Here is a 22,687-nt window from a genome sequence, read left to right on the forward strand (position 1 = left end):
GACTGAGCAGGATACTTCTCCTTGGAATGTTGGTGGAATTGACCTATGAAGCCATCTAGTCCTGGGCTTTTCTTTGTTGGAAGGTCTTTTTGATGATTGATTTAATCTCTTTGCTTGTGATTTCTCTGTCCAGAGCTTCTGTTTTTTTCTAGAGTCAGTGTAGAGTGCTCATGTGCTTTTAGGATTTTTTCCATTTCATCTAGTTTATCTAATTTGTTGGCATATGGTGGTTCATAGTATCCTCTTATAGTCCTTTCTATTTCCATGGGGTCAGTAGTGCTGTCTTCCTCTCATTTCTTATTTTATTTATGTATTCTCTTTTTTTCTTTGCCAGTCTAGCTAAGGGTTTATTAATTTTACTGATCTTTTCAAAGAGTCAACTTTTGATTTTATTGATGCTCTCTATTGTTTATATTCTCTATTTATTTCTGCTCTAATATTTGTTATTTCTTTTTTCTGCTTGCTTTGGGTTTAGTTTACCATTCTTTTTCTAGTTCCTTCAGGTATGCATTTAGGTCTTTGAATGTAGCTTTCTTCTTTTTTAATGTAAGCATTTAGGGCTACAAATTTACCTACTTCCAAACTTAGGGTTAAGTTTGCAGGTAACGAACTTTACTGCATATCATAAGTTTTTAAAAATATTTTTATTGTGAAATATAATATGTATGCCAAAAAGCAATAAATTTCAAATACATTATAACAATTAGTTATAGAACAGATTTCAGAGTTTGGTATAGGTTACAATTCCATAATTTTAGGTCTTCCTTCTAGCTGCTTGTAGACACTGGAACTAGAAGAAATATCAATATAATGATACAGTAATCATACTCATTTGTTAAACCCTACCTTCTCTGTGTAACTCCTCCTTCTCCTCTGATCCTTCTCCCAATCTTTAAGAGTATTTGGACTATGCCTATTCTAACTTCTTCTTGTTGGCAAGGGTGGTCAATGATATGGGATGGGGGGATTGGAACTAGTTGATATTCTGGAGAGGCTGGGCCCTCTGCTTTTCAGGACTCATCTGGCCTAAGAACCCACCTGGGGGTAATAGGTTTCTGGAAAGTCAAAAGTTGGTACATGAAACTTTTGTAGACTCTCAAATAGAGCCCTAGGTATTCTTCAAGGTTAAAAGGAATGGTGTTGGTTGGGGCTTGGCAAACCATGGTAAATAGCAATATCTAGCTGAAGCTTGCATGAGAATAGCCTCCAGAGTAGACTGTTGACTCTATTTGAACTCTCAGCTTCTGATACCTTATTTGTTACAATTATTTCCCCCCATTTTGTCAGGAAGGCATTTTGATCTCACAGTACCAGGGCCAGACTCACCCCTAGGAGTCATTTCCCATGTTGCCAGGCCCATAGTTTTCTTATAGGTATCTTCTAAAAGAGACCATACAATATTTGTTGTTTTGTTTCTGGCTTATTGTGTACCACATAATGTCCCCAAGGTACATTCACCTCTTGGATGCCTCACAACTTTGTTCCTTTCTGTAACTGCACAGTATTCCATCATATGTGTACACCACAGTTCACCATTTTACTTCTCAGTCAGTGTATCCTTCAGCTACCTCCATCACTGGGCATCAAGGATAATGACCAAAGTCAACAATCCATTTCTCACATTATCCTTACTTAGTTGTACAATCATCAACACTCTATTTTAGACAATTTTCACTGCTCCAAAGAGAAAAGTAACTGATGAACACACCCTCATCAAATAGAAAGTCCAAACCTCCCCTTAATTCTTGTCCCTCCTCACAATTATTTACCCCTGGTATTGCTGTGATACTGGTGATGTCTTCCTGTTAAATATAGGCCATAGCATCCAATAGTAGTTTTCCCCCATACCTCTCTATTATTGTCTCTTTGTACAAAATTCATATCTTTGAAGAAATTCATGCAAGAACTTATTTACATTTGTAGTATTAATTGGTGGGACACATGGGTCTATACAACCCCTTATAATCATGTTCACCCTCAATATGGCCATATTACTTATGGACCCACTAACAAACTTGCCTACATTTCTGTCCGTTCCCTTACATTTAAGTTCAACTTCATTAGCTAACCGTTCACCTATCTCTAGCTTCCATGTATCTCTAGGTGCCCTATGTTCTATATCATAAGCCTCTGAGTTTACCTTTACCAAGATCATAATAGCAAAATCATACAGTATCTATCCATTTGTGTCTGGCTTATTTCACTCAGCATTATGTCCTTAAGGTTCATTCATCTTGTCATATGCTTTCGGACCTTATTTCATCTTACTGCTACATAATATTCCATCATATGTATAAACCACATTTTGTTGATCTACTCATCTTTTGATAAGAACTTGGATTGTTTCCATCTTTTTTGCAATTGTGAATAATACTGCTATGAACATCGGTGTGCAGATGTCTGTTTGTGTCACTGTTTTCAGCTCTTCTGGGTATGTACCGAGTAGTGGTATTGCCAGGTCATAGGGCAACTCGATTTATTTTTCTGAGGAATCACCAAACTGTCTTCCACAGCGGCTGTACCATTATACATTCCTATCAGCAGTGAATAAATGTTCCAATTTCTCCACATCCTCTCCAACATTTGTAGTTTCCTGTTTGTTTAATAGTAGCCATTCTTATAGGTGTGAGGTTGTCTTGATATGCATTTCCATTATAGCTAATGAAAATGAGCATCTCTTCATATGTATTTTTTCTTCAGATTAATGTCTGTTCATATCTTTACCCATTTTATTATTGGGTTGTTTGTTCTTGTGCTGTTACTTAGTTGTATGATTTCTTCATGTATACAGGTTAACAAACCTTTGTCTGTCTGATACGTGATTTCTAAATATTTTTTCCCATTGATTTGACTGCCTCTTCACCTCTTTGACAAAGCCTTGTTAGGTACAGAGGCACTTTATTTTTAAGATTTCCCATTTATCTCTTTTAGATTCTGTTGCTTGTGCTTTGGGTGTAAAGTTTAGGAAGCTACTTCCTATTACTAGGTCTCGAAGATGTTTCCCTACATTTTCTTCTAGAAGCCTTATGGTGCTAGTTCTTATAGCTAGTTCTTTGATCCACTTTGAGTTAATTTTTGTATTGGGTGTAAGGTAAGTGTCCTCTTTCATTCTATTGGCCATTGCATATCACAAGTTTTGATATATTATGTTTTCATTCAGCTCAAGATATTGTTGTATGTATCAGAGCGTCATTCCTTTTTACAGCTGAATAATATTTCATCTTGTGTATTTTGTTTATCCATTCATCAGTTGATGGACACTTGGGTTGCTTCAGTGTTTTGACAGTTGTGAATAGTGATTGGAGTTGTGTTTATGTGGTTGTACATGTTTGTCCAAACTCATAGAAACAAGTAAATTTTACTTAGGTAAGTTATACTTAATTTAAATGATAGTTAATCATGAACACATCATATGATCCAGAAATCCTACCCCTGAGAATCCACCCTGAATTAATAAAAGCCTTTTCTACCCACAAACCTGACCTGAATATTTATAGAAACATTATTTTTTATCTCCAAAAAGCTGCAAGTAACCCAAGTGTGTTCCAGTGGGCGAATGGATAAACAAATGTGGAACATTCATGCACCGGAATGCCACTCATAGGTAAAAAATGATGTTGGTACAAGCAGTACATGGTGAATCTCAAATGCATTATCCTAGGTGAAGGCAGCCAGACTAAAATGTTTGCTTACTGTATAGTTCCCTTTATATGGCATTCTGGCAAAGACAGAACCAGGGAGACTATCCAGGTCAGTGACTCCCAGGGGTTGGGGTGGGGACAGGCAAGAGAGCGCTTCTGTATCCTGGTTATGGCCTGAATTACCTGACTTCATTTGTCTCAACTCACAGAACTGTTAAACTGAAGGGAAAAATACATGACCTTTACTGTATATACATTAAAGAAATAAATTAAGAACTGTGCAATTAGAACAAGATAGCCTGGTCACCCTAGGCTGTTCACTACTTATATTTAAATGCTCTGTGGAGTTTATTGTACCTTCCCCAAGAATAAGTAGAACAACTTGGATGCCTCTGGCATCTAACATTAGGATTAAAAGCAAGTTTTTGTCATGCATATTGCTCTTGACCTGGGCTGTGTGACTGGTCAGAGTTGTGGCCACTGGCAGGTGTATGTGGCCTTGTCTGACCATTGCCTCTTCCTCGTGGCCGGCGGGGTGGCAGTGCACCTGCATCTTGGGGTGCCACTTGCTTCTCCTCTAGCCTGCCCTCCTCATGGGCCATGGACAGGCCTCGATAGAGATGTTGTTTGGCCTGGAGTGGGGGGCCTACCCGGAGCCCACAGTGATACCTGTTCCCTTGTGGTGTGTGGGAGATCTGAGGGTTGGCAGGTCTGTGAGAGTCCTTTTTTCCTCTCCACCGAAGTTATTATTGTGGATCATTTATTTTTTCTTTTTGGATTAAAAAAATTTGATAAGTTTAGTCTTGGTGTTTTGTTGCATCTTACTAACTTTACCTGGTATGTGGCAAAACTTCCTTGTTTTTTACTTTGAGAAAGCTTTCCCTGTATGTCTTTGAATATCCATTCTGCTTATTTTCTCTTTGTCATTTAAATACCCCTGTCACTCCCTTTGGCTTTCTGTGTCTATCCTCCAGGATGTCTCTTCCGTGGCTTTGCCATCAGTCTGCTCAAGGCAATATATATACTTTTTCCAGGCTCCGTGCTGGAGTTGAGGGTTTCATTGCTGAATAAAACAGCCCATCATTCGAGGAGCTCATGGACTGCGGCTGCCTCAGAGTCTGATACTAACTTGAAGACTTCTTTTTTAAACTTCACTATAGCCTGGAAAGTCACACTGACCTAAACTTGAGTCTTGGTTCTGCCACTCATGTTATGGGCTGGTAGAAGGGCATCTTCCCAGTTTCATAATCTGGAGAATTGGGAAAATAATACATTTCACCCAATGTTGTTACAAGAATGAAGCATCCAGAACATGTGGTTGTTTTTAGGGAATATCACTTCTTTTCTCTGTTGCCCCCTCTGATTCTGGCTATTTCACTTGACAGAGTGCCTTCTATTTCAGTGATCTATTTTTTGTTACTGCCAAGTCTTTTTTTTTAAAATTATATAGCCTACTTCCAGTAATGAATTTTATTTAGTCTGTTGCCGTTTTCGTCTTGATCCTCTCTCTTTTTTTTGGTCTGATTTAATCGATAAATTGTCTTTGATTTTGTGGTAGTAAATCTATTTCATTAGAAATACTTCTCATTCAGTTCTGACATCTTTAAAGTTCCTCTTCTTCTTCTTCTTTTTTTTTTTTTTTTTTGGTATACTGTGTTGCCTGGATTGCATTTTGTTCTTTTCCCATGTGAGTATCCTGTTATTGCAGCACCATTTATTGAATTTTTGTTTGTTTGTTTGTTTTGGGGGAAGTGCATGGACCGGGAATTGAGCTCAGGTCACCCACATGGCAGGCGGGAATTCTACCTCTGAGCTACCCTTATACCCCTGTCCCTTTTCTTTTGAGCAGCACAGTTCTTTGTTGGGTGCAGACTTGTTCTTTTCCTATTTGTTTAGCCTTGGATTGGCTTTGAAAAAGTGTGTTTTTGAACAATAAATGTTCCTTAATTGAAAGTAAAATATGATCATTGTGGAAAATTTTTTCTTTATGTTGAAGGTATGGTGACAATTGACTCATCTAGGATATACAAGTATGCAGTCCATCCTTTTTTATAACTTCTCATATCATAAGCCTTTCCTGTATCATTGAAAATATAAGCATTTTCAGTTTTTAATATTATGGTGCTTCATATAAATATTGCATCCTTTACTTATTCTTTATGGCTATACATTTTATAATTTTTTAGTTTTCATAATAGACCTTATAAGAAACATCTACATGAATTCAAATTTTTGTGTGCATACTTGATTTCCTTAGAAGGCAATGTCTTAGAAATTAAATGAATAGACCAAAGAATACTTTTAGGGGACTTTAAGTTTTGCCAAATTGTTTTCTCAGGAGATATATAAAGTATACTTTCAGTAGAGAAATTTGAAGGCATCCCTTTCAAAAATGAAGATTTTAATGCCTCTGTGCTGGGGGGAGGTGCCTGTCTCTCTGGAGACAACAGCTTGGGAGTGCAAGCCTGGGCCACTGTGACCTCTGCTGTTTGCAGCTGCCCTCTGCAGCTCCACCACTCTCTGCAGCCCCCCATCCCTTCATCCCCTGCTGCCCTCTGCAGGACTTCAGCATGGCTGGAGGACAGGTCGTGGAGGCTGGTAACCCTGGTCCCCATAGTGGGTGCTGGGCTGAGCAGACTCTAGTGGTCGTCACCATTTTTCTCAAAGTTCTTTAGCAGTCCCTGTGCTTCCGTATTTCCTTTTTAGGGGGGTGGTGGTGCATGGTTTAGGAAGGCCTCTGGTGTGAAAGGTGAACATTCTAACAGTGAGCCACCTGTGCACTGTGCTTGCATATTTCTTTAAAGAAATGAAAATGAGACAGTCTTGGGAAGTGCTATAAGTTTCTGTGCTGTCTCCCTGGTGTCCCTGAGCTGGAAGTATCTAGAAAAGGTCACAAGAATTCTGTCATCCATGAGAATTAAAGTATGTATCAGGTTGTTATAATCATTGTGAGAAGAAAACTAGGCAGGGAAAACAAAATCTACCTTAAAAACACAAAAGCCACAGCCATTTTTTTAAAACTTTTTTTATTAATAAAACCAATCAACACACAACATGAATATTCTTAATGTATGAACATTTCATACTTTGTGTGCAATCAACAGCTCACAATATCATCACACAGTTGTATATTCATCACTATGATCATTTCTCAGAACATTTACATCACTCCGGAAAGAGAAATAAAAATAAAAAAGAAAATATTTATACATACCATACCCCATATCCCTCCCTCTCATTGACCACTAGTATGTCCCTCTACTCAATTTATTTTAACATTTGTTCCCCCTATTATTTATTTACTTTTAATCCATATTTTTTACTCTTCTGTCCATACCATTGAGCATCAGAACAAGGTTTTCACAATCACACACTTTGTGGAAGCTGTATCATTATACAATCATCTTAAAGAACATGGCTACTGGAACATAGCTCTACAGTTTCAGGCACTTCCCTCTAGCCTCTCTCATATACCTTAAAGTAAAAAGGTGATATCTATATGATACATAAGAATAACCTCCAGGATAAACTCTCAACTCTGTTTGAAATCTCTCAGCCACTGAAACCTTCTTTTGTTTCTTTTGTCTTCTTTTGTCCTTTCAGTTGGGAAGGTTTTCTCAATCCTTTGATGCTGAGTCCCAGCTCATTCTATGATTTCTGTCCCATTTTGCCAGGGAGGTCCACACCCCTGGGAGTCATGTCCCATGTAGAGAGGAGGAGGGCAGTGAGTTTGCTTGCCATGTTGGCTGGGAGAGAGAGGCCACATCCCAGCCTCAAAAGAGTTTCTCTGGGGGTGAGTCTTAGGTCTCATTTTAAGTAGGCTTAGCCTATCCTTTGTGGGGTTAAGTTTCATATGAACAAACCCCAAGATTGATGACTCAGGGCACAGCCATTTTCACTTTTGGGGGTTTGGTTTGTGGGGAGCAGAGCCTGGGGCTACTGAGAGGCCCAAGGGTGGGACAAGGGGAGCCAGAAAGGAGTGAGAGTTCTTAGGGCTGGCATGCTGGGTCAGAGCCGCCTCAGCTCCCTGGCATGATAGAGCCCTCCTCAGGGTCCTAACGGGCAGGTCCAGCCAGGCTGGACAGGAAGATGGGGCCTGGGAGGCCACCTGCTCCCCTGCTGCAGCGGATGCCTCCTCTCTGTGCATCCTTCTCCTGCCCTGGGCCTGTCCAGGAGAATGGCTGTTGCCTCTGTCCCCCAAGGTGCCTTGCGCTGGGCTTCCTACCTGGCTGCCCCTCCCAGCACAGCAGCCACTTGCCTCTGGCCAGGTGCGTTACTGGGTCTCTGATGGGCAGTCCTGGCCATCACCACCCAGGGGGTACTGACAAGTATTAGGGGGTTTCCCAGTGCTGCTTGGCTGTTAGCCACATGCCCTGTGGTGGGGTGGACAGCAAGACTTGGGCTGCTTCCCAGTGCACCCCTGTGGGACGGGAGTTTGGGTGCACCACATGGCATCCCCCCGGGTGACCTGTGTCCCTGCAGGTGGAAGCATGGACCTGGAGAGCCAGGCAGAGGGGAAAAAGGAGGTGGACACGGATGATGCGATGAGGAGTGGCCCCCGGCCAATTGTCCCGTACAGCTCCATGTTCTGATTGAGCCCCACAAACCTGTGAGTTGCCCTTGGTCTGCCTGCAACCACGTAGTGGTCAATCTGCCTGCTTCTCCTGCTGTCCACATCCGCAGGCGCCCCCATCTCAGCCTCAGCTTACTGAGTTGTTACACCTAAGGTCAAGATGCAGGGGCCTTTGGGAGGTGCACAGAACCTGCTCATCCATCTTTGCTCCAGGGCCCTGAGCCCCAATGCCAGTCCTACCCCAGGCATGTCCACCCTGCATACACCACCCTTCACACACACCTCTTCCTCTTGCACCGGCACCCCTGGGCATGCACATGTGCATCGTGTTCACATTGCACATACATCCATGTATCTGCAGTCATCAGTGGTGGGTCCATCATGCATTTACTGCTGGCCCACTCATGTGGGAAGTAGGGCAGTGCTGGAAAGGGGATGGTGTGCTCTCAGCACTGACTGTAGTGGGGAGGGAGCAGATGAAGGGGGCATGCAGTGAAGGGCATGCAGGTGAGGAGGTGTGTGCAGGTGAGGAGGTGTGTGCAGGCTCCTGTGCTGGGGCAGCATTCATACCACCCAGACTGAGGGTGAGGGCTTTCTGGAGGCAGGGCTCTCACAGCTGAAACCTGGAGGATGAATGGGGTTTGGGTGAAAGAGGAGAAAGAACATTTCTTGCAGAGGGAACAGCAAGGTGGACATGCACAGAAGGAAGCAGGAATTTTGATGACCCTTGAAGAGCAAGGAGCAGCAAGGATGAAGGTGCGCAGTGGGAGCGGGGGGGCTTGGCTGGCTATCACAGTCTCAGGTTAGAGAGGGTGGAGGGGCTGCACAGGGCAGCGGCGATGGAGAGGTTTGGAGAGAAATTTCTGAGGCAAAAATTCCAGGATTTGATGATAATTACCTGTGGAAGGGGAAGATGTCAAGGACACATCCAGAATGTCTCCTTAATGACAGAAGGGTAGATTGTGGGATGGAGCAGTGGGGGTGACTTGGGGAGGTGGATGCAGGAGTTTGAGTTTGGGGTAGAGCTGAGCTTGAGATGGTAACAGCTGCGAGAAAGACCATCAGCCCAGAATGCATTCTGTATCAGCAGAATGAGGCTGAAGGTGAAGTGTGTTCCCATAATGAGGGTGAAGTGGTTGGCACCATGGGCAGTGCCTTGAGCTGAAGTGCCAGGTGGTGGTCAGTGGGCCAGAGCTGAGCATAGTGGGAAGGGGCAGCAGAAGAGAGAGGACAGTGGCCAAAGGAAGTGAGGACCTGGGATGTGATGGTGGCGGTCCAAGGGGCCACTGAGCAGGAGAGCTGTCCAGCATGAGTGGTTGATCCACCACTGCTGGGCGAGCAGCTGGAGGGGATGGTGGCTGAAATAGTGGCTGTGCTCACATGCAGGGTGCCACACCCAGTGGGACCAGAGGAAGCCCTAGGGTGAGACCTGCTCTCCACAAGAGCATTGGCCAAAGGCTCCTCTCTGAATGCCTGACTGAAAAGGATGGGAGTTGGTCGCTTCAGCCCTGAGGTCTCTCCTGTTGCAGGCATGAGAGCAGCCTTGGGCTGAGCATATGGGAAGGTGTATTTACATTCTAGTACAGCTTTATTTATAAAGCAGTGGCCTGCCTGACTTGGCAAGCAGGTAGAGTTAGCTGGCACCAGCCTTCTCCTGCCTCTTCTGGGGACTCCTCATGGATCCCTTGGGTTGGGAGTACGCAGCACGGTTCAGGTGCAGCCCTGGACCCTGCCTGGCCTGCCTTGGGGCTGTGACCACATTTGCCTGCCCCAGGCTCCATTGCTGCTGCCACTACATTGTGAGCCTGTGGTACTTTGAGATGGTCATCCTTGTGGTCATCACCCTGAGCAGCATCGCTCTGGCCACCGAGGATCCTGTGTGCACGGACTCATCCAGGAACAATGTGAGGGCCCGTGGCTGGGCGTGCAGACCCCGTCCTGTGGACTCTGCCTGGAGGGCTGCCTGTGGGTGGCAGGGGGCTACTGGTCAAGCTGGGGCTGAGGCTGGAGGGATCTGTATCCAGTGGGATGCTTGAGCCAAGGTGCCCCACCGTAAGACCTTTGCCCTCAGGCCCCTGGTTTGGCCCTCGGGCTCAGCCTTTGAGAAGAGCCTCCTTTTGGTTCCAGGCTCTGAAATACCTGGATTACATTTTCACAGGTGTCTTCACCTTCGAGATGGTGATAAAGGTGAGCTCCGTGGTGGTCCTGGGCGTGGCTGAGGGTGGGGTGTGTGTACAGCACAGTGAGCGGGCACCCCTGTGCTCCATGGCTCCTGTGGTGGGTGCGGCGGCTTCCCCACTACGGACCAGGAGCCTAAGCCCTAGAGAGGTTTCTGTGCTTGCCAGAGCCACCAGCCAGGGCCGGCAGGGCTTGATATGCACAGGTCCATCAGAGCCTACTGGCTGTCCCTCTGACCACTGTCCCCCTGAGGGTCTGCTCCATGAGCTGGCTGCCAAGTGAGCACTTCTGAGGGATGCGTGTACCAGCGGCTATGGGATGCTGGCACCCCCAAAGACCTCAGAGGCTATGTCCCCTTCCCCTGCTGGGTGTGACGCAGGCCACACACATCCCCTCTGGGGCCTGGCTCTGCCTCTTTTCTGGGATATTCCTCACCCTGGGGCATGTTTCTCTCCTAAAGATGATTGACCTGGGGCTGCTGCTACACCCTGGGGCCTACTTTAGGGACCTGTGGAACATCCTGGACTTCATTGTGGTCAGTGGGGCCCTCGTGGCATTTGCCTTCTTGTAAGTACCCACGTCTGCGGTGGCCTCCAGCCAGGCTGCAGCTCCAGGAGACAGGAAGGGGGAAGAGGGGGACCCCATGGGCTTCCCTGGCTGTCCTGGCTCCCCTGCCCTGAGAGGCCATCTGTGCTTGAGGCAGGGGTACCCAGGCCAGTTCCTGACATGCCCCTGGTCCTGGAATTGCCGCACTTGTCTTGGGCCTCCACTGGCCTGTCATGTGGGTCCTTTGGAGCAACTTTAGCAGCTCCAAGGTGAGGACCTGGCCCAGGAGCCCTCCACTCTTCTGCATGGTGTGGTCAACTGCACACCCTTCCCCTTTTGGATTTTAGGATGTGTTCCCCATCACCTGGCCAGGATTTTGGGCCATCATGACCCTCACAGAGGGGAAGCTTCACAAGAACAGGATCTGGGGCCTTGGGGGCAACTGGGTGTGGGAAGACACCAGGAGACTGGGCAGGTTGGGGAGACTCCTGGGAAGTTGTGGGGTGATTCCAGACATGAGGATGGCCCCTGACAGATGGCAGGGACCAGGGAAAGGGTCTTTGTCTTCTCTGAGCCCTCCAAGGGCTCCCTCCTGTCTCTGCTGACTGTACTCTCTCTGTCTTCCTGTGGCTGGACTCTCTGTAGGAGCTTCATGGGGTGATGCTTCTGATGCCCCCACCCACTGCTGGCCCTCTCAGGGTTCTGCTTGGCCCCTACCCCACCCACCCCTGCTGCATGCTGCCAGGGCCAGTCCTTCTGCCTGCCTTCCTGCCTCCTCGGGCCCAGGAAGGCAGCACTTCCTCACACTTGCTGCAAGCTGGGAACTTGGCCCTGGGACCAGTGTCAGGCTCTGGGTGGGTGCTGCGGCCCCAGTGGTGCTGTCTCACGTGGCTCCTCCCCTCAGACCACACTGTCTTTTTCTCTTCCCACCCAATCCTGCCCCTTGCAAGTCCAGCTGACTCCTCTGGGTATCTTAGGGGACCCTCCTTCTATGATAAACTTCTATGATAAAGTTTTTGTCAAAACTCAGTGAGGGACTTTGGAGTAAGAATGCTGCAGCTGGGAGGGGGATCAGGGCAGCCCCTGACTCAGGAGGGGAAGGGGCGAGATCTAGGAAGCTTCCTAGCAAGAGACAAAGCAGGCACAGAACTGGCAGGAGAGAAAGTGTGTCCTCTGGACCCTCTACACATGCTGCTCAGTGCTCTGCCTCAGCACGGTGGCCAGAGGAAGCTGGTCTGGAGGTGGGTCAGGGGAGCTCAGGGGTGATCACTGTGGAGGCTAGCTTCATCCCCTCCTGGGATTCCCCCGACCCCCAATATCTGTTGACCCTACTCTAGTCTCTGTCTGCTCTGATGCTGGGGAAGTGGGAGGCAGAGGCCTCACAGCCTGTGGGAAAGAGGCATGTGACAGCTGGCGGTGAGCTGCATGGGAGCTGTGCACCTGTGTGTCCTCTGCCTGTCTGCATCTGTGACTTCTCCCTTCTAGAGGATCCAAAGGGAAAGACATCAGCACCGTCAAGTCTCTGAGAGTTCTGCATGTCCTGTGGCCTCTCAAGACTATCAAGCAGCTGCCTAAACTCAAAATTGGAGCCTAGAGTCAGAGTGGAGGGGCAGGCTGGTGTGCATATGTGCATCTGTGCATGCATGTGTGTGTGCACATGTGCAAGTGTTTGTATGCACATGTACCTATGTGTGGGCATGTATGGATTGTTTAGGGTGCACATATGTACACCTGAGTATATGTATGTTGGATGCTGAATGTGTATGCGTGAGCAGTTTGCAGGTGTGAATATACATGTGCGCATCTGTGCATGTGTCTGTGTGGGTTGTGTGTGTATGTAGGCTCATGTATTCACATGTGTGTATATGTGCCTAAGGGGGAGTAGTGAGCATAGTATAGTGTGCACGTGTCAGCAAGTGTGTATATGCATGTATGTTTGCACATGTGTGCATGCATATATGTGCACATGTTTGTATGTGGATTGTGTGTGTTGTATGTTAGTGTGAATGGGTGTGTGGGTGTGTGATCATGAATGTGTGGCTTGGATGTTTGTGCATATACTGTGTATGTGTGTGTGCATGTATGTGTCCAAGTATTCACTTGTGCATGCACCTGTGTGTATATAGTGTGCATGTATGCACATCAGCCTGTCCGTGTGTATATGCATGTGCATTTATGGACTGTGTATGCATGTGTTGTGTGCACATACCTGTGTCCATGTGTCCATGTATGTGTTTGTGGATGTTGCATATTATGTTCTGTGAGCATGTGTGAATTTGCATGCATGTCTGCACATACATGTGTGTATCTTTGTGCATTTAAGGACTGTGTGTGTGTGCCTGATTGTGCACGTATGTGTATGCATCCGTAAGTGCTGTGTACCTGTCTGTGTGTGTGGATATGCACACATGTGCCTGAGTGTGTGCATTCACATGTGTGCATATGTGGTTGAGTGTTGTGTATGTGTGTGTGCATGTGACTGGTCCCTGCTGCAGAGTGGAGGGAAAGTCCCACATTTAACTTCTCAGATCTCAGCCCTACAGGCGTGTCTTTCAGTTCTAGTTCCCCTCAGTTAGATTTCTCTTCCTTAACTGGTGGAGGCAGAGTATTCTCAACAACAACTGTCATGTACTGAGGCAAGAGTACCAGGAGCAGCAGAGAAGCATGGGGGGGTATGGAGACTCAGGGAAAGCAAGGTTCCTAGGGAGGGCCCTGGGAAGGGGAAAGAGTGAGAACCCAAGTGCTTTCATTTGTGCTGAAATTGAGTTGTTATTCCGTTTCTGTTTGGCATTATGCAAAATGATTTATTTGCCTTAACTCATCCAAGCCTCCAAAACTTGCATGGTAGGGTGTTAATATTAATAGCTTGAAAATTGAGACTTGGAAACATTAAACAACATGAGAACATGCAGAAGACAATTTGCTTAGGGTCTGTGTGTGCAGGGGCCAGGTTGGGAGGTGACTAGAGAAGATAGCCAGGGGCCCTGTGGGTCCAGGTAAGGAGTTGGCACTTGGTCTGGCAGGAACAGATGTCTTGTGGGTGGCAGTTGGGCTGGCTGGGTTGCTGCTGACTCGTGGCGGGGGGTGGGTGGCACTGGGCAGGAGCTTAGGAGATGGTGGTGGCCTGTTGTCTTGTCACAGGCAGACAGACACATTTCAGAAAACCCAAAGGGCTGTCTTCTCAGCATGTTCAGAGAAACTAGAGAATGTGAGACCCTCTCCTCAGTCCCAGGTAGTGATCGCAACAGATGAGAGGGCCATGAAATTCTCTCAGAGTCTCTGCCTGGCAGCTGGGCCTGGCACCTGCTCAGCTACCTCTGGTCTGTCCCCTGTTGATTCCGGCAACCAACAGAGCTTCTGGCATCACCTGGGGCTTTCCTCCATACAGACCTGGGAATGAGCTCAGGTGCAGGCCTCCTGCGCAAGAGAGAGCCATCACAGTCTGCTTCCCACTTCCAGGTGTGGCGCTACCCTCCTTGCAGGCATTGCAAAATCTGGCCCTCAGTGGCCCCTCTTGTGCCCCCTCGCCTGCAGGCCATGTTCGACTGTGTGGTGAACTCCCTGAAGAATATGCTCAACATCCTCATCATCTACATGCTCTTCATGTTTATCTTCATGGTCATCGCTGTGCAGCTCTTCAAGAGGAAGTTTTTATACTGTACTGACAAGTCCAAGGAGCTGGAGAAGGACTGCAGGTAAACTGAGTCTGGGCAGGTGTGTGTGTCGGTGGGGAGCCAAGAAGGCTGTGAGTGGGCTCATATCTCAAAGTCTGATCACTTTTTCAGCTTTTTGGACAGTTCCTATATGGGTTACTGCTGACTTTCAAAGCTTCAGAGCTCTAACTCTTAGTAGCAGATGTCACATAAATGCCCAAAGTTTCTGGGAATGACCATGATAACCTGTGTTCTTAACTTCAGTTTTCCAAGTTCACACATTAATGTTAATTCATCTCAGTGGGACAATACATAGTTGTCCTTTTGTTTCTGGCTAATTTCACTCAGGGTAATGTCTTCACAGTTCATCCACATTGTTACACGCTTCATGACTTTATTTTCTTATAGCTGTGTAATATTCCATAGTTTGTAAATACCACAGCTTGTTTAGCCACTCATCCATTGATGAACATTTGCGCTGTTTCCATCTTGGCAATTATAAATAATTCTACTCTAAGCTTTGGGTTGTGCAGTTGTCCTTTTGTTTCATTGCCTTCACGTCCCCTTAATAGATACCTATCAAAGGTATTGCTGGATTATATGGCAATTCTATAGTTAGCTTCCTCAGGAACCACCAGACTGCCTTCAAGAGTGCTTGGACCATGTTACATTTCCCAACAACAGTGGATAAGTTTTCCTCTTTCTCCACATCCTCTCCTGCATTTGTCACTTTCTGTTTTGTTTTGTTTTGTTTTTGATAATGATCATTGTAGTGGGTTTGAGATGATATTTCATCGTGGTTTTGATTTTCTTTTCCCTATTTGCCAGTGATGTTGATCATCTTTTCATGTGCCTTTCAGCCATTGGTATTTCCTCTACTGAGAAGTGTTTGTTCATGCCTTTTGCATATTTTTTATTGGGTTGCTTGTCTTTGCTGTTGAGTTGAATAATTTCTTTATGTATTCTGGATACTAAATCCTTGTCTAATATGTGGTTTCCGAATATTGTTTCCCATCGCATAGCTGCCTTTTTACTCTCTTGACAAAGTTCTTTGATGCATAGAAGTGTTCAATTTTGAGGAGTTGCCATGTGTGTTTCTTTTTTCAGTGCTCATGCTTTGGGTTAAGGTCTAAAAAAACCACCTTCTATTACAAGACTTATAAGATATTTCTCTACATTTCTTCTACAAGTTTTATGGTCTTAGCTGTAATGTTCAGGTGTTTGATCCATTTTGAGTTTGAGGGTATGTAATACGGATCCTGTTTCTTCTTTTGCCTATGGATATCCGGTTCTCCAAGCACCATTTATTGAAAAGGCTGCTCTGTCCCAGGTGGGTTGGTTTGACTGCCTTATCAAAGTTCATTTGTCTATAGATGAGAGGGGTCTACATCTGAAGACTCTATTCGAATCTGTGGTCAGTATATCTATCTGTATGTCAGTACCATGCTTTTTTTTCCATTTGTTTTCAGTTTCTACCAATAGCCAGCACTTTTTTAAAAAAAATATGAACAATGAAGAAGCATACAAACATTCTTGACATGCAAACATTCATGACATGGTTACAATCAATGGCTCACAATATCATCACATGGTTGTGTATTCATCACCATGATCATTTTTTTTAACATTTGCATCCCTCCAGCAAAAGAAAGAAAAATGAAAAAAACTCATACATGCCATACCCCTTACCACTCCTTTTCACTGACCACTAGTATTTCAATCTACTCAATTTATTTTGACATTTGTTCTCCCTATTTGTTTATTTCTTATCCATATGTTTTTCTCATCGGTCCATACCATAGATAAAAGAATCATCAGACACAAGGTTTTCACAGTCAGTAACATTGTGAAAACATTATATAATCATTTTGAGAAACATGGCTGCTGGAACACAGCTCTACAATTTTAGGCACTTCCCTCTATCCACTTTAATACCCCACAAACTAAAAAGGTGGTATCTATATAATGTGTAAGGGTAACCTCCAGGATAACTTCTTGGCTCTGTTTGGAATCTCTTAGCCACTGACACTTTATTTTGTCTCCTTTTCTCTTCCCCCTTATGGTTGAGAAAGTTTTCTCAATCCCTTGATGCTGAGTTCCAACTCATTCTAAATGATTTCTGTTCCCCATTACCAGGGAGGTTTACTACCCTAGGAGTCATGTCCCATGTAGAAAGGAGGAGGGCAGTGAGTTTGCTTGCCATGTTGACTGGGAGAAAGGAAGAGTCTACATCTCAGCAACAAAAGAAGTTCTTTGCGGGGGGTTGGGGATGTCTCTTAGGCCTAATTTAAAGTAGGCTTAGCCTGTCTTTTGTGGGGATAAATTTCATAGGGACAAACCCCAAAATTGAGGGCTCAGTCTGTTGATTTGTTTGTCCCCACTTCTTGAGAGAACATCAGGAATTCTTCAAATGGGGAAGTTAAATTTTTCCCCCTTTCTCTCCATCCCCCCAATGGGACTTTGCTAATACTTCTTTATTCACTGTTTAAATTACTCTTTGCTTTATCACGGCATCACACTAACCTGGACAAACCTACAAGATCTCATGCCCTACTCAAGGTTCCATGTACTTATGTTGTTCAATTAAACTGTCCATATAACTTAAATTAGGAAATGCACTAGTCAAAATATAAATTTTGTACCAAATAAACATTTCTTGCTTTAGTCTCACACATAAGTTGAAGTTTTAAAATATAAATGACCACCTATTTTCAGCACCCTGCAATATTGACATTCTTTGTTCTGCCTTATGCAAAAGCATTTTTTAATTTGTACATTTAGTCACTATTATTGTACACTAGCCATTCCTAGATTGCACCGTCTCAGTCTTTATTGTCTATCTTTCCCTCTGGTTTCTTATATGCCCCCAGCCCTCCTCCTCCCTCTATCATTCTCACTTTCAACTTCATTCAGTGTACTTACATTATTGTGCTACAATCAGGTAGTATTGTGCTATCCATTTCTGAATTTTTACAGTCAGTCCTGTTGCATAATCTATCTCTTCACTTCCAATTACCCAATATGTATCCTATTTCTATCTCCTGATGACCTTTGTTCTTAAGTGAAATTCTCCAAGTTCATTCATTAATGTTACTTCGTATCAATGAGCTAACATTAATGTTAGTTCATATCAGTATTTGCCCCTTTGTTTCTGGCTAATTTCACTCAGCATAAAATCCTCAGGTTCCATCCACATTGTTATATGCTTCATGACCTTCTCTCTTACAGCTGCATAATATTCCATTATATGTATATTTCACAACTTGTTTTAGCCACTCATCTGTTGATGGACATTTGGGCTGTTTCCATCTCTTGTTACTTTTTGCTGGCGTCTAAGTATTTAATTTCCTAATTAGTTCCTTCTGGGGGTTGTTTTCACTCCTTTACTTACAGTTTTCTTGCTCAGTGGCTTTGTTTTTTATCTGTTCTTTAATATTCAGCTCTACTTATTCTTGATCTCTAGCATAAGTTCTGTTTAACTGATCAGAATTTTTCAGTTCTTCTTTTGCTGTTTCTTACCCTCCTATATGGAGCCTTTCCTTTTTTTTCTTGAGGATGGTCTTCTCAAATATTGTAGACTCCAGTGAGGTTTTCCCCAACTGGACTGACCCATGTCTCAGGAGGGAAAAGGCTCCAGCATCAGTTTTTCCAGAGGGTGAGATCCAGCAGGTTGTTAGAATTTCCTGTGACGCCTCTAGACTCTGTGTTTTCCTATCCTACATAGCATGTGGCACTTGTCTGCTTAAGGCTTCCCACCAGCGTACAGTGATGTGGTACCTTTAATTTCAGCAGACTCTCTCTGCAGGAGCATGGTTGAGACAGACATGAGGTTTTAGGTTGGCCGTAATTACTTCAGTTTTCCAGTCCTGTGGCCTGAATTCCTTGAAGGAGGGATTCCACTTGAGCCGGACCTTGCCTTTTTCTTGGGAAAAATCCTTTAGGGAATTAAGTCCTATTACCTGACTAGTTACTTTATCTCTCAGAAAAGCATAATTTTGCCCTTTCCTGGGGCAGTGCTGCAACCTGAGAAGGCTTCCATTTCTATCTCATGAGCTATTAAGGAGTATGAAAAAAGGAAAACAAACAAACAAACAAAAATATTTTCAGAGTGGGATGTCAGTGCCTCAGGTTTGTCAGTTAAGAGTTTAAGTTGATTGTGGCTCTGTTTATCTCCAGGTTCTATGTGTCCCCCTTTTTTTAATAATTAAATAAATATATTTATGTATGATACATCAGATTTTATAAATGCCAATTATATAGCAACTAAAGTCCTGAAAATTCTAGCTGAGGCACAACCACCTATCAAGGCCCTTTGTAAAATCAGAGATCATAAAGTGTCAGGGAAGAGAAGTTTTGTCCTTCCAACAGAGAATTTAATAAATGAACTTACTTCCCTGATCCTTTAAGGTTCACATTGAAAGAACTTTCTTTTTTTTTTTTTTTTTTTTAAAGGGAAACATCTTTAAACACTTTCTTGTTTTTTTTTTTTTATTGTATTTTGTTTTTCCGTTTTTTGTTACATGGGCTGGGGCCGGGAATCGAACCGAGGTCCTCCGGTATAGCAGGCAAGCACTTTGCCCGCTGAGCCACCGCGGCCCGCCCCAAGAACTTTCTTTTAAGGTCTTCCCAAGTAAGTAGTTAAATCAGTTAACCCATATTTAGAAAAATAAACCCCATAATTGAAAAGTACATCAAAGGTTCCCTTTTGTTGAGTTCCAGCCCTTTTCCAGTATTTTGTGCTGTCTTGACTCAAAAAGCCTCTGGCTTTTTTTCCCTGTCAGTCCTGCCCCATTCTCTGCAAGGGTAAAAACTCCTAGTTCCTATAGTGCTTATTGCAGGTTTATCTGTGCTGGGGGCCTATTTTTAGTAGTCAGAATTTGCTAATTAACTCCACAAGTGGAACTTGGTTGAGCTAAGCCCTTACTGCTTGTATAGTCTGTTTATTTTCCCCTCCAGGAACTAGCTTGCCCTCCCATGGGTGTGGGGCGCTGGCCTCTGTGGCTTTGGGAAATAGTTGTGTGTGGGGCCTCAGTTGTGTGTCTGGTTACTGATGGAGCCCCAGCAGTTGTTCTGTACTGATCCTGGGTATTTACTAGCTACTCTGGAAGATGAGCTAAATTCTACACCTCACTAAGCTGCCATCTTGCCCAACCTCCCCACAGACTGAACTCAGAATTTGTAATCTGATTGAGAAGAGAATATTTCAAGAAATATACTATGGTTATTTTACCAGTATATAGTAAAAAGTTAAAGAGTGAGGCATTAGAATTAGAGGATAAGGTAATCAGGAATAGGTGTTTAGTGTGTAATATGGACTTGAAGAGCCAAGGCTAGCTCCAGGATTATTTTACTTTAGAGAAAATACAGAGGGAAATTAGAATATTGAGACTTGCTGAGTTTTGACAAGGATTGAACTGGATGGACTAGACTGGCAAATTTTACAACAGTGTTAGTAGGTAGTAATTTAAAGTGCATAAGCAAGTCTTTTAAGACTTAAGAAGCTGAGATCTTTACTCCCCATCATCATGGTCATGCCCTAGATGAAGTTAAGGATTTCCCTCTCAAGTGAGAAGGCGCATGGTGAACATAGTCGGGGCTTCTCTCTCAGCTGGAAAGGTGCATGGCAAACACAGTGTCATCTGCTAGCTTTCTCTCCTGGCTTCCTGTTTCATGAAGCATCCCAGGAGGCATTTTCCTTCTTCATCTCCAAAGGTTGCTGACTGGTGGGCTCTTGGCTTCATGGTGCTGCAGCATTCTCTTCTCTCTCAATCTCTTCTTTTCTTCAAAATGTTTCCTCTTTTTATAGGATTCCAATAAACTACTCAAGACCCACCTGAATGGGTGGAGACATGTCTCCACCTAATCCATTTTAACAACCACTCTTGATCACTCAAGATCACATCAAGATGTGACTCCATAAGTCACATCTCCAGGAAGGTGCTCTAATTACAGTTTCAAACATGCAGTACTGAATAGGGATTAGGATTAAAACCTGGCTTTTCTAGGGTACGTACATCCTTTCAAACTAGCATGAGTCCTTTGAGGCACAAAAGTTTTTAATTTTGATGAGGTCCCATTTATCTCTTTTTCTTTTGTTAAAGCTTGTGCTTTGGGTGTAAAGTCTAACACAAGCTCCTGAAGATGCTTCTTTGTTTTCTTCTAGAAGTTTGATAGTATCATGAGGCCAAAATTTTTGAGAATTTCTGACTTAGTGTATATTAATTTGCATGTTCAGCAAGGTGGCCTTATGGCTGGCTAAAATTCTTGTTACTTTGGAAGAAGGAGAGAGAAAATATAGGGAGAATGTTAGTAGAGTGCTATAAACACTTCCCTAAAATCCCACTCAAACATGACCAGATAATTTATTAAAAGTAATTAATATAAAATAATTAGCACATAATGAACATTGGTGAAGGAATTTGAAGGACACGTGATTAGTGATTGCTAGCCCTAGTATATATAAATCCAAGCAGTTTAAAAGTTTAACATGGTTTTACTGGTTGTCTTTGACAAGCCATTTGGTAGTCTGAGCTAGAATTTATTATTATATAAAGAAGCCTTTTTTGTACTTAATTACATAAGAGGTAATAAGAGAAGTAAATAGTTATTGTTCTCTTCCACTTAGGAGGAAAATATTCTTAATTTATGAATTTAAATATTTATTATTATAAAGGAGTTACAGTGAAATTTCTCCTTTTTCATTTTTTTAAATTTATGATGGAGCAAAATACAGTTATATGTTCAATATTGAGAGAAAAGCAAGAAAACCCTTTAATAAAAAGATTAAAGCAAATGTAATATCTAAATAAATGAGGAGTGAACCTGTCTGAAAAGTAATGTGCATTTTGGAAATAAAGCCATATTGTTTGAAAATAATCTTAATTCCATGAATCCTATGTCAGGCTAAAACTTTGTTATATTTTAATGTTTTGGCATATGTTTTTACTTTGTTTTGAGAATATTGTTATTTGCCTTAGATTTATGTCTTAAGGTAAAAAAGGTAATAAAATGTATTTATTATTTGAAGATAGGTTTTATTACTTTTGCTTGTTAAATTATTTGTTGCAGGATAATATCTGTATCTCACTGGAACTTTTGCAATATTCAAGAAAATTTATATTTTCAAAAATAGCTCTAAGATTTAGTGTGAACTTTAAGAATCAAAAGCAGCGTGAAACCACTAGTCAAGTAAATATTTGAGTGACAGTGCCCTTTAAACATACTTTTTGAAAGTGAACTTCATTTGATGTGTTTCACACTGATCATACCTAAATTGCATGATTTTCTCACTATAAAATGGGTAACATATAAACAATGAAAATGAAATCTTCGAAGATTGGTCTTAGCCTCATTTTTATTCATCTAAAAATAGGATAAGGCAGAAAAGATACATCCACTTCTGAGTAATTTTACTCAGACATTTTCTGCATTGCTTTTGCATTGTAGCTTAAATTTATGATTTCATAAATTTATTTAACATAAATTTAATCTTGAATTTATGGTTTTTTTTTTTCTTTTGCTGTTGGCGCCATCACCATGCCTCAGATTTTCCAAAGACAAACAAATCATTCGAAAGGTAGAGCTGCCCTCTTGTGGTGTTCTTGTGTCTCTCTTAATAGTAGTGTCAACAGATTTAAAGTTTTAGAGCTGAGTTGCTGGTGGCTTAGAATATAATTTTGTTCAATTTTCACTTTTTTTTCCTTCCTTCTGTCAATCCATCTTTTAGAAGGGCATAAGTCTGAGAAAGGAATTACTTAGATAAGAGATTTTTAGTAGTGGCATAATTTAATTTTTATGTTTCAGGTTACTGACTAAGCAGGCTTCTTAGTTGGAACAGACTAGAACATGTGTTTGCTCAGTGTGCGTACTATGTTTGAGAATTGTTTTTTTTTATTGAACATAGCAACATACAAACACAAATATTCTTACCATATGATCATTCCATTCTTCATCTATAATCAATAACTAACAATATGGTCACATAGTTGTATATCCATCATCATGATAATTTCTTGGAACATCTGCATCAATTCAGAGAAAGAAATAAAAAGAAAACAGAAAAAAATTCATGCATACCATACCGCTTAACCCTCCCT

General features: G+C 43.0%; 1 protein-coding gene across 4 annotated transcripts in view; it reads left to right on the top strand.

Annotated features, from left to right (window-relative positions):
- The first annotated feature begins 7,318 nt into the window (after positions 1–7,318).
- The window catches only part of LOC143646850 (uncharacterized), a 61,063-nt gene continuing 45,694 nt past the window's right edge, over positions 7,319–22,687 (top strand). For 2 of the 4 annotated variants that reach the window (XM_077116245.1, XM_077116244.1), the window contains exon 1: positions 13,166–14,633. In XM_077116245.1, coding sequence (XP_076972360.1) covers positions 14,335–14,633 — 299 coding nt within the window. In that variant the 5' untranslated portion in view covers positions 13,166–14,334. Of the gene's footprint in view, positions 7,435–8,123; positions 8,971–9,056; positions 10,402–10,852; positions 10,960–13,165; positions 14,634–22,687 lie in introns of those variants that run through there. The other 2 variants (XR_013157668.1, XM_077116246.1) reach the window with 2 other exon arrangements.

This window comes from Tamandua tetradactyla, chromosome 9 (assembly GCF_023851605.1).
Source record: "Tamandua tetradactyla isolate mTamTet1 chromosome 9, mTamTet1.pri, whole genome shotgun sequence".
NCBI lineage: Eukaryota > Metazoa > Chordata > Mammalia > Pilosa > Myrmecophagidae > Tamandua > Tamandua tetradactyla.